The sequence below is a fragment of the Haliotis cracherodii genome, unplaced genomic scaffold, assembly GCF_022045235.1.
Source record: "Haliotis cracherodii isolate W230 unplaced genomic scaffold, xgHalCrac1.p SCAF_6, whole genome shotgun sequence".
Taxonomy (NCBI): Eukaryota; Metazoa; Mollusca; class Gastropoda; order Lepetellida; family Haliotidae; genus Haliotis; species Haliotis cracherodii.
In genome coordinates, this window is record NW_027266319.1 from 35681268 (window position 1) to 35697792 (window position 16525).

The following is a 16525-nucleotide window of genomic DNA, read 5'->3' on the forward strand; positions in this document are numbered from 1 at the left end:
CACGCCGTGACATCACAGGAATAATGTTCAATGATGCTGAAATTACTTACTGTCATGAGCACATGTACCTATATGGGAGATGCTTTCTCCACATCTCAGATGTTGCAGGGAGAGGGTGCTTTTGGTAAGGAGGTGGGATGAAATGGGGTTTAACGTCGCGTCCAAGATTATTGCACTTATATAGCGACGTGTGTGTGTGTGGTGTGTGGTGTGTGTGTGTGTGTGTGTGTGTGTGTGTGTGTGTGTGTGTGTAAAATAGGTCTTCAGCAACCCATACTTGCCGCAAAAGGCGACTATACTTGTCGAAAAGGGCGAATAACGGGATCGGGTGGTCAGGCTCGCTGACTTGGTTGATACATGCCATCGATCCCAATTGCGGGGATCGATGCTCATCATGTAAATCACTGGATTGTCTGGTCCAGACTCGAATATTTACAGACCGCCGTCATACAGCTGGAATATTGCTGGTTACGGCGTTAAACAACAAACAAACAAACAAACAAACAAATCATATGCAGAGCAGCCCTAGTCCAGGGACACCAGGGATAATTGAGTGAGTGAGTATGGATTTACGCCGCTTTTAGCAATATTCCAGCAATATCACGACGGGGGACACCAGAAATGGGCTTCACACATCGTACCCATGTCGGGAATCGACCAGGGATAAGCATTGGTGGGGACGTCTTAATGCATGGAATTAAGAGTTAACCTCGCGTTCAAGATAGTTTCACTTACATAGAGACATACATGCGTGTGTGTCTGCTTGTACAAATCCGACCTTATGCCGGTTTTTAGTGCTAGCCCACTGAGATACCATGCTTCAGCTTAACATTGACAACCCACTCAGGCAGTATCCTGGCTCCGAGACGGCCAGTCCTTTTTAGCCCTTTACCAGATTTAACGTCTTTTGGTATGTCTCTCTGTTCACTACACCACGGAGGCGTTGGCTAATCAGAAAATGTGTTAAATGATGTAATTGGAAACTGTATATACTACTCAAAAGAAGTTATAGAACACCCGATCCTTACATATTACTATAGTTAGTGTCATGGCGTAGTAGATTAACTATAGTAATATGAAACAAGAGTTTGCCACTAACGTGGCTATATCCCCCGCCCCTGTTGCAGAATTTATGAGATAATTAAATCTAAACAAACCCTAACCTTTTTTTGACCGAGGAGGAACTTGTCAAGGAAATTGTAAAAAAATAGAAGAGTTTGGAACCTAAGTCCATCTTGTTGCCATGGAAACGTAAAAAATAAAATTTTCTAAAATTTCTAAATAGCAAAAGGCACCAGTTCAGCATGTACTTGACAGACCTGCAAAGTTTCATGAAAAAAATAATGAACGGTTTCTGAGTTATGCTCTGGAAACGAAACGTGACGGACGGACGGATGGAGCCCGTTTCTATATCCCCCGCAACTTTGTCTGGTGGGGGATAATAATCGAGTGTTCTTAAACTTCTTTTGAATAGTATAGTTCAAACAAACAGGGTTCCACTTTAAGCTATTATATGGCTTCAGACACTGCTAATGCAAGTGCAGGTTCTTGTTTGGGATTCGAACCACTGTCTGAATAATGTGGGGCAGGCTGCTCCAAGCTGTGGGATGACTCGTCAGTCTGATGGACAGGTGAAACTATTGCTTTATTTTCCTTTTTACAACAGAATGTTGCAATAAATAAATACACAACACACATAATTAATGTATATTTTTTTTTATTTATAGATATTTTTACATTATGGTAGAGTTATAAATAGTGAGCACCGTACATGTAACACAATGTATAATCACGTTCTTCTGGAACCCAAGCAACAAGGAATTGATAAGGTGTTTATGGAATTACCGTATTCGACGTAATAAGCGCCCCGCTCTAATAAGCGCACACCGCGATATTTGCTAATATATTGGCTAGTGAACAATCCCAATTAGCACCTCTTCCAAATGATTAATGTACACAAGACTTATTCATTTGTGCATAATACACACTCGTATGTTATATGCGACCTTAATTATGGGCAATTAAATCCTGAAAAAATATATGTGTCGTATATAAACATTTCAGGCTGTCAGCATAAACCATGAAATTAACGATCTTTCAACTCGAAATAATATTCTAATAAGAGACCCCTATTTCTAATTTTGAGAGCGCCGTGGGCGCTTATTACGTCGAATACAGTACACAGGAAGTGTTCAAGTGACATAATGTATCTTCAACAGCACTGACTATGAAATATTGCATCCTAGGTTATATAGCCAGTGTATATACAAGCATCTCCAATATACTAAATGATACATACCCTGGGCCCATTGAATACAATATCTCCATCTCTCAGTGGGATGTTTAAAGCATTGACATAAATGATACACAGGATAATTGTGGTTAGAAAGGTGGAGAGAATTATATTGTAATCATGGTTATGAAACACCTGTTAAATCTTAACGGAAGTAATATCTCATCAGAAACGTAATCATATGGCAATAAGAAAAATATACATTTTATTATACAATATAATTTAATGTCTTATCAGAGCTGTTATCATACTGTAGATGTTTGCAACTATCCTTGCAAACAACATAACATCTCATACCTTGGCTCAGCCATACACAATATTAATGTTGTTGATTGTATCTATGTTGTTGTTCTATGGTTTGCAAAATCATGACCATAAACTATAAAACTCAACAAAAGAAAACAAATGCTAAAAAATCAGGAATTATTAAAAGAATTGAATAAATAAGTATTTACAACGTGTTGCATACATATTGTATGATGTCATGTTGAAACATTAATAACATCACACTATCACAGTTGCAAGAAATTGTGCCGATGTCATGGTGACAGTTTTCAGGAACAGGAACATCAATATAAGTGCATATTTGTTCTCTAATGTATAGTATCAGCTGCACAGTTCTCAGGGTGCATCAATGAATATCTGCAAGAAGGGGTATCAATGCTGGTATTCTAACTAGGTCTGAGAGCATACACCAACTGTGCGATCCGATACGTATCACGATACCTTGCTCACCACAATAATTGTATGTGCTCTTTTCTGTGGTGCGTAAGCCATCTTTTTCATAGACAGGATGGCAAAATACCTGGCACACTATTGACTTACGGCTGGCAGTGTCAAGTATGGCGCAATGGATGAAAACATTTACTTTTTCACTACTCAATTTCACAAGTAATTAGTGTTTGGTGTAACATTTGTAAAAGAATACATTTAAGGTTAGAATTGATACTTATTACTTTGAGTGCGATTGTGATTGATAATTGTATCGAGAAGTAAAAATTTCTGCTGTTGACAGTAAGTTGGGTTGAAGGTCTCTTTCAATGGTATTTCAGTATCATGTGGTGGTAAAAGCTTGAAGTGATGAAGATCATCCATCTACTACTTTGGTAAAACCCATGAGCACAGGAATGATGCTGACAGATCCGTGATCAAGACTGATGTGAATCTGGGATTTGAACCCAGTTTATCCTGGCTCAGCTAAGAGACACAACTCTGTACAGGCGAAATGCAATGCCTTATCCAGCTGAGCAATCAGTGTCACCAAGAAGGTAGCAGGGGATGGCTGTACAATCACCATGTTGAATATTTTTCTTTGTTATTGACCCAGGATGTCCTGATGCATTATATTAAGGATTCATCCCTGCTAATGTGCTGCCATAAAATGTCAATACAGGAGAGCATTCATCAATACACACACAAAAGCCTTATAAATCTTTAAGGGTAATATAATTGTGACACCTCTCTTACTTCAATTGACTGATTTTTTATATTATTATCCAGAGACTCATTTATCATGCTGAACGTCTGAAAAGTAAACATTTTAGTGCTGTAAACACTGTTACCATAGTAACAACGTCATGACATTTCTGCTACCGTTTGTGTGTACACTGTTAGCAGAAAATATTACAGTGCATAAAAAAGTCTGTTTTAAAGTCTGTAGAAATACTGTACAATTCCCAGGCTTTTGAAATAATGACATATTTACATTGAAGAAAGGATGGTATATACTGCTCACAAGGAATGGGTGAAATATATTTCATATAATACATTGCGATTCCCAATGAGAAGACCAAAAATCACATCTCACTGGCAAGAAAGAAATAAAACATTAAATACATACGGTATCAATAAAATCAGATCTTGTGCTATAAAAGCATAATAATGCTGTATCTTTTTTTGTCTGTAAACAAATACTAAAGCTGAAATATGCAACTGGTAGACACATTTTTCCTTTTCAGTGTAAAATATATTCACTCATAGTCTCTGTCCTGTTTTAACCAAAACGTTCATAAAAAAGTTAACATAAAATTATCTTAGATTTCAGGGCGTTGTTCCACAAAGTAATCGTAACTCTGTGACTGTCGTAAGTCTTTGTTAAAGTATGGGAGTTGTCTTAGTTATTTGTGGAACAGGGCCCAATATTTAACAAAAGTCCATAAAAGAATTTACATAATTAAAACTTGAATTATTCTAAAAAATTCTAAAATTCATCATAGTTTGGTCACTTCATTAGCAAGTTCTTGAATGACCAACATATAGTTAGCTAAGTAATTGTCATGAAGACATGTCAGTAACACAGGCATCATCTATCTCAATTATGCCAATAGGAAAATGGCATTAAATTTCTGCATAAATATATAAATAAAGTATAGCAAAAGTATTTAAAGTGAAACATAGGAATATACAAATTTCTTATCACAAATTGTAAATATATATAAATCCTCCTCTCAACATATTTTAGAGAAACATTTTCCTTTAATTTGAAGACTGGCATACAGTGCATATAAATCCCATTGCAACATACCCTCAAAACTACCTCAATCTCATTAAAATCAGATCTTAGTTCTCGCTTCCGCTAAACAAAGATCAGAGGACATCCGAATAAGGGTCACGTCAGGCCAACCTTGCGCGAACTTTGACCGACCAATGGAATGACAAATCAGAAGGCAGCTTTCTCATGCTTTACGGCACAAATTTCAAATTGGCGACTACACTTCAAAATATATTTTGACAAATTCTCGATTACAAATTTGAAACCTGAACCAAAAAACATTCTGGAATGGCTAATAGATGGTCTAGATTGTAAGGATTCAGTCATTAAACCCGTAACTATCGTTCTGAATAACCATGTTAAAGTTTTCAAGATTGCATGACTAGAAATCACTTTCCGACTGTCACTTTCATAATCTCGTAAGCGACGCACTGATTGGTCGGATGAAAGGTCGTTCTGACGTGACCCCTTATGGGATGTCTTCAGACCTTTGTTAAGCGGTAGTGAGAACTAAGGTCTGATTTAAATGAGATCTGCTGGTTTCTCAAATAAATATATTCTAATATGACATCATAAATTTTGCATAAACAGTTTGATAGCCACTGAGTAAATGTAAATCTTTTCTTGAATATTGATATCAGTATTATAAATAGATACAGTAAATATAACAAACTTATTTTTAGTCCCGACCATTTGTTGTATAAATGCTGTTTATATGCTTATAACGAACTAAGGTTATTACAAACTAAAATTAGTGGTCCCTTCGAGTTCGTTATAACCATAGTTTACTGTAGTTCCCTTTAGTAGTTATTTAAAAGGGTAAATCTTCTTTAATATTATGAGGAAAGTTCAAAATAAGTGTTAACATTCTTTCCCCAACAACAAATTAGTAGTTTGTGATTACCCTACAAATACATAATACACACAACGGTCAACATTACTATTGATTGTCTGGAATTGTTCAAGGCTGGGCCTGTTTTCTCAGAGTCATCAGGGCACTTTGACAGTCGGATGTTAAACATGTATAGGACATACAACAAACAGAGGGCCATGACTGCTTTCCTGGAAACTTGGAAGAATAATGAGTGAGTGTTAGTGAGCAGAGTTTCCTGCTGGTTTGCATCTCATGGTGTGTGAAGAAAGCTCCGAGTGGCATTGATGGCATCTTCCCAAGACATGTCCACTAGCCAATATCAAAGTCTAGTTTCTACCCTTGCCACATCAAGGCAACTTTTCTTGGCTCGACCCTTGCGCCACCTGGTGTAGATCACAAGTTGTGCCCCTTGTAATGAAAACGCGATATCCAATCAGATCGCTGTTCTTATCTCCTATATCTTCACCAAGATGGCCACTATATGTATACCAAAGGCATTCGCGATTTTATCCCTGACACAAAATCAGGCAATCTTTGGGGGGTTTAAAAGATGGAAGAGACTTGACAAACAAAGACCGGCAGCGGTTAATCACTTTCAAATGAAGGTGTACTAGTCATGGATGTTGATTTTGTGAAATTGTTTCTGATTGGACTATCAATATGTGCGATAGTCCATTCATATGTAGCAGAGGGAAGTGGGCTTAATGTGGCAAGGGTGGTAACAAGACTTTGATAAAAAGTCTAGTGGACGCTCTTGCCTCGGGAAGATGGATTGATAGCTACCCCAACACTGATGCCAACACAAATGGTTATGGTGATAACACAACAAGGATCTTAATCAGGATGATTCTGAATTCAGACCTACAATAAGTGGATCCTGGCAAGGCAAGAGTCCGAGTTGTTGCATATGGCCGAGAAAAATATCACATACATGTTTGTGTAAATGTGAATCACAGTTATCTTTACATACAATTCTGTCGGCCTGTGACACAGGACTGTCTCAGTAGGTGTCTTTACATACATTTCGTAAGTGTCTTTACATACAATTCTGTCGGCCTGTGACACAGGACTGTCTCAGTAGGTGTCTTTACATACATTTTGTAAGTGTCTTTACATACAATTCTGTCGGCCTGTGACACAGGACTGTCTCAGTAGGTGTTTTTGTAGGATGCTTCTAAATCATCATTATCATCATATTTGGAAACATATTAATTGTTGATAGATATTGCTCTAACAGAGAGTTCTATGTCAAAGTTGTATGTTTTCCAGCAAATAAAGGGCAAACCTGCAGTTGACAGACAGCAGTCCAGATCACAACCTGCACTGCAGCATGATGAACTGGATGTAGACAGAATCTATGGCAGACAATAAATAAGCAGATCATGCTCCTGCGTTCAGTATATCACATCTTGTACGACCCAGTCCTTCAGTATCCCTGGAAGTGAGAGTTGTGAAATACGACCAGACACGTCAGGTCCTAGTAATTGACGGACACGAACTCGTGAGATCTCGCGTAGACTCATGGGCTTCACACATCTGTCCTCAAATATGTAGGAGAAAAGTTCAGGGTAGTTGTCCTCAAATTTGAAAAAAAGGTTCTGTTTCACTGAATTATCTTTGCTGACGTTGTACCCCTCAGAGAGGAGATATCGCACCATGATGGCGCTGTTTTGCACACATGCGACACAGAGGGGGGAGAAGTAGTCGTACCTATCGATGCTGCATCCTGAGAGGATCAACAAGCGTGCAGCATCAATGCGTCCCTCGTACACCGACACGATGAGGGGAGTCTCCCCCATGTTGTTCAGGATGTCCATGTTACAACCAGCATGGATAAGGTCGGCAATCACATCCGGAGGAGCAACCTGAACAGCCAGATGAAGAGCTGTGTCACCTTCCATGATGGCCCTGAACAGAGGAAACAGTTCATGAAATGTATCCTTACAACAAACCTAATGAGTGAGTGAGTATGGTTTTACGCCGCTTTTAGCAATATTCCAGCAATATCACGGCAGGGAACACCAGAAATGGGCTTCACACATTGTACCCATGTCAGGAATCGAACCCAGGTCTATGGCGTGACGAGCGAACGCTTTCACCACTAGGCTACCCGACCGCCCCGCAAACCTAATGAAGTTAGGCTCCATGATGCTTCTAGTCAGTCACTCAGTGTAGTCTGTGAGTGAGTGAACATGAGTTCCAACTGTCTGTCATTTTACAGCTATTTCACAGTAATCAGGCTTCAGTAACCAGGACAAGCAAACAAGTATCTGATGTATGAATACTGTAAAACGTGAAATTAATGCGTCTACAAAAGAATGTGACCGCTGGCCCCTAGTTAAAAATGCGACTCAATATGAATGCGACACCACCTCCTCTCAAGCATCAGTGGATTTATATCTAAACAAAATGTCCTCTGTCAGGTTTACAGGAGAATCCTCACCTTAATCCAACCTTACATTAATCCAATCACACACCAAATAGCACTGCTTATTAGCGCTGAGTAGAGTACTTCAGCTAAAACAATACGTGCTCGTGTCGGCCTTTGATGCAGTTGCAAAGAGCAAAGACAATGTGTTGGGTGGCGTCTGTCTGGACTTGCAGGTGTGATCAGTGATGACATGAGTGAGTAGAACGCTTGTCTTGACCCCAGCAGTGACAATTTACAGGATGTAATTAGTGTTTGAATGACATTCTTTATATACTTGTAACAAGTGCTGCTCAATCAACTGTGATGTGGAATACATAGTTGTTTGTTTTCAGCGTTTGTCTACGTTGGTATTTCTGCTATCCAAAATGTCTTATTGTTGATATAAATGCGATGACCACTTGCATTTTTCGCATTTAATTCACACTCGAGTTAATATCAAGATTTACAGTAATAATCTGCCTAAAGGCAATGGATGTTTCTTACAGTCAGCTGTAACCTGTAGGTGCAATAATTAGACCTGTGTTCAATTTACAATTCACTGGTTCATTCTGACAATCAGCATTTTCACAATAAAGAAATAATTAATCAACTATCTTAAAGTTCTCTAATACATAATTGCAAGTAGGATAATAATGTAAATCCTAAGAATTGATTTGCCTAAAGAAACATTCAAACCAATTTCCTATATTTTGGAAGCAGAGTTTGGTGGAAGGGAGGTAACTCTAGGTACATTCAGTTGGAGCAATGCTAAAAAAAGGATACTTCAGGTGATCATTTGTCCCTATATCGCTATTTAATGCATTATTAAAACTATGATTTAAATCTTATTATTTTATAGGCCTAACATAAGAAAAACCTTTACACATTATACTGGGTCAAGTCTAATTTTCATTAATGCTTCAGCAGACATTATTGTGAGTTTGCTGCATGACTTACCGGAGACCTTGTGGTGATATGATATCAATATAATCAATCAATAAAATCAATCAATATAATCAATATAATCAATATAGTCCAGCTGGGAGACCTTCAAGATCAACTCATCATCAGGATGTTCTCAGGTCAAGTTCTCACTCTACAAGTTCCACAACACTTAGTAAACATCTGAACCTAATCATTTGCTCATCATTGACCATTTGGCTCACTCTGTGATCATAGAGCTATGATCATGAAGTCGTATATTAAATGAGAAGCATCTATGAATGTGCTGTAAAAAAAGTATGTCTTGTGTTATGGTTGGGGCTCACAAAAAGATAGATAATCAGAATTATCGTCGAGGAGAAGAAATATTAACTATATTAAATAAGAAAGTTGTGGCATCCATAATATCTCACATCAACTATTGTGATGAAATAAAGTTTAATGTTACCAAAGCAAACTTGTTTTTGTCCACTGCTCAAGACAGAAAGCAACTGATTTTGTTACACTTTACATGTCCACAAAGTAATCCATGTATAAGTGTGTCACCACTCACCAGTGATGTGAAATATGATATTTTGTCTCTGAGCTTTTTGTATATTTGCTGACTGTTACTTCTCGGATAATTATCAACAATTGTTCGATATTTAGTTAACGATTATCGATCACTAACATCTATATCGAAAGCTACCACTATTAACAATTGTTCGCTATTAAGTTAACGATTAGCGATCACTAAAATCTATATAGAAAGCAAGCACTAGTCATGGTACTACTGTGAACAGTCAAAAAGACTATGTACACAACATTCACAGCATTCTAAGGGAGATAATCCTTTATTTCCATTAGGGTGGCAAAATGATTATGCTGCACATGAACATCATTTACAGCTTCTTTATGGATTTTAGTAAAAATTTTACCTGTATTTTAATAATGATAACTCCCCGAATACAATCCGACCTCAGCAATGTTGGACAAGTCCTTTTTTTTAAACAGGGGGGTTAAGTTTGATATTTCACGGATATTCTAATAATTTTCACAATTATATGTACCTTATCCCCTAATATAAATTACCATATCTCACTAACTTTTCATGTGATCGTTTAGCCATGGCATTTTTCTGTGTTTTTCTGCGTTTTCTGTGTTGGGTTTAGTATTTGACTCTGCTCATCAACATGATAAAGAGGTTTTGAGATGAGGTGACTTCATGATGAATTCAAGGTGCTGAATCAGGTTGCATGGCTCAACAATATGATTCAGAAACCAGATGGCTGCGTGTGTATATACTTACTGGTTGAGGTTGGCCTCGTATCGGAGCAGCAGCCTGACGATGTCCCCGAACCCATTGAGCAACGCCAACATGAGCGGTGTGTAGCCGGAGATGCAGTTGGACTTGTTGACGTCAGTGCCCGCTTCTAGCAGTGTCAGGACTGTGTCCATGTCCCCGCTGGTGATGGATTCATGGAGGGCGAAGTCACCATTCACGGTGTACTGAAACCAGGGGGATAAAGAGTGAGTGGTTGAGTGAGTGTGTGTGTGAGTGGTTGAGTGAGTGGGTGAGTGAGTGAGTGGTTGAGTGAGTGGTTGGGTGAGTGGTTGAGTGAGTGGTTGAGTGAGTGAGTGGTTGAGTGAGTGAGTGGTTGAGTGAGTGGGTGAGTGAGTGGGTGAGTGAGTGGTTGAGTGAGTGGTTGAGTGGGTGGTTGAGTGAGTGGTTGAGTGGTTGAGTGAGTGAGTGAGTGGGTGAGTGAGTGAGTGACAGTGGTTGAGTGAGTGAGTGAGTGGTTGAGTGAGTGGGTGAGTGGGTGTGTAAGTGGTTGAGTGGTTGAGTGAGTGAGTGGTTGAGTGAGTGAGTGGTTGAGTTGTTGAGTGGGTGAGTGAGTGGTTGAGTGAGTGGTTGAGTGAGTGGTTGAGTGGGTGGTTGAGTGAGTGGTTGAGTGGTTGAGTGGTTGAGTGAGTGGGTGAGTGAGTGAGTGACAGTGGTTGAGTGAGTGAGTGAGTGGTTGAGTGAGTGGGTGAGTGGGTGAGTGGGTGTGTAAGTGGTTGAGTGGTTGAGTGAGTGAGTGGTTGAGTGAGTGAGTGGTTGAGTTGTTGAGTGGGTGGTTGAGTGAGTGGGTGTGTGAGTGAGTGAGTGAGTGAGTGAGTGAGTGAGTGAGTGAGTGAGTGGGTGGGTGGGTGGGTGGGTGGGTGAGTGAGTGAGTGTGTAAATTGGCAGTAACTAATCAACTGAAGGCAAGGCAACTCAATCCACACCACTTGAGTATAGCTTCAGATGACCATCAACAAGCAGTACAGCAGGAATATACCCCAGCCTGCAATTATTACGTTCTATAAACATGTTAAATCACATAAAATTTCCTTAGAAGCCTGAAAGGGGTGGGAGGATGGTCTAGTAGTCAAAGTGTTCGCTTGTCACGCCTAAGACCCGGGTCGATTCCCAACATGGCTACAATTGGTGAAGCCAATTTCTGGTGTCCCCCACTGTGATATTGCTGGAATATTATACTACTACAAGCTCTTGGGGTACCCCTAACACCAGACAGCTGACTGGGGCCAGTGAGGTACAGTCGTGCCTCGTTTATACGGACACTTGCGTCATTTCACAATTCGTCCGTTTAAACGAATTTCCGTGTAACTGAAACCAGCTTCTTACTGGAAGAGTTACTTCCCTTCAATTATGTAACTCATGACAGATGACAGAGCAAACAGATACATCCACTCAATCTTTATTCAAGACATACACGTTTCAAAAAGTCTGTCATGGAAGTTTGAACTGTCACCAATTGTCGATTTTCCTGTGGTATGTCGAAATTCTGTGCCATAATTCTTAATGATGGTTTCTAAACTTGCTGACGGGTGTTTTTCTTTAAACAGATAAATTTCCCTTTTTTCGCGTGCTGTAACTGCATGTCGCTTACGTTTCGCTGGTTGACAGGCCATACTTACACAACTTTGACCTCTGACCTGCACAGACGCCATATTCATCGAAGGGGATTACATGTACAATAAACAAGCTCGTCTCAAACGTAACTCAGTGTCACTTGGTTAATTGACTTCTCACGAATCAAAGGATTACCACCAGCAGAAGGATTACCACCAGCAGAAGTGTATTGTCCGGATAAATGAGACAATTTTGTGTGCATTTCAGTGTTTTGTGTATGAAAATGACCGTCCGGATATACGGGTAAATTTATATAGTAATTATTTCGTTTTGAATGAAAATCGTCCGGGAACCGAGGTTTACAGATATCTGAAGTCTGTATAAGCGGGGCATGACTGTAGTTCCAAAGTCCTATCCATGCACCTCAGCAGGCAGCAGTAATGACTGTTGCATGACATCTCTACGGCAATGCTAATCTTGTACTCACATTGTTGGTGTCACTGCCTGCATAGAGCAGCTGCCTGACGACCTCACTGTTGCCACTCAGACAGCCATGCAGCAGGGCGGTCCTCCCATCACCGTCTCTCATGTTCAGGTCGGCACCCTTGCTGATCAGTTTCTCCATCACCACACACAGTCCTACAACATGGGGAGAGAGTGAGTGACACAGTCCTACAACATGGGAGAGAGTGAGTCACACAGTCCTACAACATGGGAGAGAGTGAGTCACACAGTCCTACAACATGGGGAGAGAGTGAGTGACACAGTCCTACAACATGGGGAGAGAGATACTGACACAGTCCTACAACATGTGGAGAGAGTGAGTGACACAGTCCTACAACATGGGAGAGAGTGAGTGACACAGTCCTACAACATGGGGAGAGAGTGAGCCACACAGTCCTACAACATGGGGAGAGAGTGAGTGACACAGTCCTACAACATGGGGAGAGAGTGAGTGACACAGTCCTACAACATGGGAGAGAGTGAGCCACACAGTCCTACAACATGGGGAGAGAGTGAGTGACACAGTCCTACAACATGGGAGAGAGTGAGCCACACAGTCCTACAACATGGGGAGAGAGTGAGTGACACAGTCCTACAACATGGGGAGAGAGTGAGTGACACAGTCCTACAACATGGGGAGAGAGTGAGTCACACAGTCCTACAACATGGGGAGAGAGTGAGTGACACAGTCCTACAACATGGGGAGAGAGTGAGTCACACAGTCCTACAACATGGGAGAGAGTGAGTCACACAGTCCTACAACATGGGAGAGAGTGAGACACACAGTCCTACAACATGGGAGAGAGTGAGACACACAGTCCTACAACATGGGGAGAGAGATACTGACACAGTCCTACAACATGGGGAGAGATTCATGAACAACGGTTCCAGCTTCATCATATCACTAGTGGTGCTAAGTGGTGTTATAAATTAAGCATGTATTTAGCATAAGCCTAGGTGTACTTGTCATCACTCTAAGCTAGAATTAAAACATTATGGAATCCCCAGAATAAAATACTAGCGACAAACCTCAAATACCCCCTTTGGTCTAACACTGCATAGACATATTACCCATGACACAAGCCACATGGCATCTGAATCACTACACTGTTTTCAAACATTTAAGAAAACTGCACAGACATACTGGGTGTAGACTATACCTGATTTGGCTGCCAAAATGAGAGGCGTGTCACCCTTTGCCGATGTGTTGACATCATAGCCCGGGATATCAATCAGCTGGAAGAACTTGTCCACATCCTTCTTCTTGATTGCTGCCAATACATACTTGTGTGTCATGGTGGTCTCGGGACGCGGAGATCTAGATAGTGTCCTTCTGTGTCACGTTGCTACATCTTCGTTCTCCATTGTGCAATACTGGTGGTATTCAGGTCCATTACAATGTGGCAGATATGGTACTGATTCTTCTATGTTTCTGCAAGAAGTGTGAAAACATAACTTGTCTTATACATCATCAACTGTTTGACTGCCATTCTAGTTGGTGAGTGACTGAGTATGGTTTTACGCCGCTTTTAGCAATATTCCAGCAATATCATGGTGGGGGACACCAGAAATGGGCTTCGCAAATTGTACTCAGGTCTTCAGCGTGACGAGGGAGCACTTTAACCACTAGACTACCCCATGGCCCCTTCTAGTTGGTGAGTAAATATGACAAAGAACAAATTTATGGATAACAATTTAACTTCTGGTTTATTGGATATGATTCTATGTAGATTCTACACTCTTCTTGAGATTGGATGAGTACAACAAAGTGATGAGAGGTTTACATACATGTAGGATAAGTTGTGATAGCAGATTAACAGTAACAACAGGTTATTGATAACAAATAGCACATAGCTGGATGAAGCATGATGTACAGTAAGGATATGGATAATGGTCATACTCATCCCATCTTGAGAATGGTGTAAGAATCAACATCGAAACATTACCAACAATGCTGGGATGGATAACTCGCTCGGGTACTCTGGTTGGGTGGGTACAGAGTAGGACCCAGTACCCACAGGACTACCCGGACCTGTTGTTACTTATGTGATATGTTGTTTAGTAAGAAAAATACACAACTATAACTCCATGGTTACCTACTATAGATGCATTCCTTCTGACTTTTATATCTTTGTGTAAAGATAAAGCTTCAGTCAATTTCTGTGTATGCCTGACCAGATTGTTTCATATGTATATCTGAATACTTTTGGCAAGGGGTCCGATACAATAATTCCCAATCAGAAATTTTGTACCCAACTCTTTGAGACCTACAGCGGGTATGCAGGTCGGGTCAGGTAATCGGGGGTAGGGTACCTGAGTATTAAATTTGGACTTGTCCAAGCCCTACTCGCCAAAGCAATAACATGTGTACATTTTCTTATTACATCCCCAATAAATTTTGTACCAGCACTGACTTTGAATTCTTAATTAATATAAGATCAATATTAGATAAGTGTGTGTGAGTTGTTGCTATTTAACTGAATATTCATGTAAACACAATTACCTAGAAAGAGGAGACAGGACCTTGATATTTTTATACATCTGTATCAACAGTTGATAACTGGATTTCACAATCATTGTATACTCTACACGATTTAAGAATATTGTCACTAAATACTGTTCATTCCATCAAGGCTGATAATGCTAGGTATCAATTTGTAAATTCACCACAGACAACATCAAAATCACACGCTACATTAAAATCCACACCACGCGAGAAATCATGACTCACCCACCCACAAATCAACAGACGCTCCAGTGACGGATTTCCTCCTTTAGCCTAATTACGATTACAACTCGAAGGAATATAACAAAACATAAGCATTGTTAACAATTATGCATTGAGAATATAGGGATGCAGTGAGACTCACATCGTGTTGACATTTTGTTGATTTCAACCGGACATATCGTCCTTCTCATGCATGACTCCCGGTGCCCAACCCCTAAAGTTACCGGTTTCCTGTAAAACTGTGCTCGGAGAGGAAACGGATGCGGACTTGAAAACTTAAATTTACATTACTCCACTTGACAACAGAAATACATGCAACACAACAATCCACTATATGGATTATGCACCATGCATATTTCCCGTTATAATGTTATCAACCACATGTGGTTAACAGCTGGTTAACGATCCATTATGCTGGATAAAATGGGCTTAAAACCTGCTGGCCCCAAGCTGCCGTTAGGGGAACTAATCACCTCTATTGAACGCTCTAGGTGGGTATCCCTTCAAGGGTCGTTGCGTCACCAATCTATATACAGTAATGCTCTCGATACGTAACAGACTCCCATTTCATCGTAACATTACTTACACAGATTTATTCACGCAAAAAATGAGCACATACAAAATCTAACATATATGTTTATTGAGAGAAAATTGGGCTTGTCTGCATAATTTGAGACATGAGCATCTGTATGTCTGAAACGATATGACCTTTTTGTGCAAACCATTTCAAGAGTAAAATCTAGTTTTTAATTAAATTCTGAATCCTGGATCATTTAAGTGAAATACACGTCTACGTGTATGTCGACAGGGAATTTAGCTTAGATTCAAGACGAAGAATAACATGAGACAAAACATCTTCAATTAATCGGTTATAAATTAGATAAACAAATACAATTAATAAAAAGGGGTCTAGTCTACTACAAGTACAATCCAGCCATCAGGCTTTACAAGTTAAATAATCTAGATTTCCTTAATGATGTGTCACTCAACAAAGTACATTCGTATAGGGTCCAGAAAATGTAATTAATAAAACATACATACCTTACATAAACCGATGGCAGTTAATATAGTCACTCTGCAACACAATCATGTACACACACCCCAGTGGCAATACACACACATGTATTCGTACGTATGGTCGTATACAAAACGTAGACCGGGCATTGATTGTCACCATTGATTAAATTTAGAGCTGGTTAATTTATAAATGTTACTTACTTACTTGAATTGGGAAATTAACGCGCGCTTTCCGACATATGCGTCTTTCGCGCACAATGAGATGCTACAATTAAAGGTGACATTTATTGTCTGTCTGTCCATCGCCACAACACATTACTCGTCGGTTTGTTAATTTACTTGTTAATTCGTCGCAATCAGGCAATTAAAGGCCCACAAGGCTTTGGGGCTA

The 16525-nt window shown here is 39.9% G+C and overlaps 1 protein-coding gene across 2 annotated transcripts; it reads right to left on the reverse strand.

Annotated features, from left to right (window-relative positions):
* Positions 1–1749: 1749 nt before the first annotated feature.
* Positions 1750–15342, reverse strand: LOC139445256 (ankyrin repeat domain-containing protein 50-like). 2 transcript variants are annotated; one of them, XM_071226396.1, is made up of 5 exons: positions 15260–15342; positions 13550–13821; positions 12373–12524; positions 10299–10498; positions 1750–7566 (listed from the first exon to the last, which is right to left on the reverse strand). In XM_071226396.1, the coding sequence occupies exons 2-5, from the start codon at positions 13683–13685 to the stop codon at positions 7053–7055; spliced, it is 1002 nt and encodes a 333-aa protein (XP_071082497.1). In that variant the 5' UTR covers positions 13686–13821; positions 15260–15342; the 3' UTR covers positions 1750–7052. The 2 variants fall into 2 exon arrangements, with proteins under 2 accessions (XP_071082497.1, XP_071082498.1); XM_071226397.1 differs by lacking the exon at positions 15260–15342 and adding an exon at positions 14893–15005.
* Positions 15343–16525: the final 1183 nt, after the last annotated feature.

Coding starts and splice junctions, on each gene's coding strand:
- LOC139445256 (XM_071226396.1), bottom strand. CDS start 13,685: ATGACACACAAGTATGTATTGGCAGCAATCAAGAAGAAGGATGTGGAC. Junction 10,499..12,372: donor CAGGCAGTGACACCAACAAT/GTGAGTACAAGA, acceptor CCCTGGTTTCAG/TACACCGTGAATGGTGACTT. Junction 7,567..10,298: donor TACGAGGCCAACCTCAACCA/GTAAGTATATAC, acceptor TCCTCTGTTCAG/GGCCATCATGGAAGGTGACA.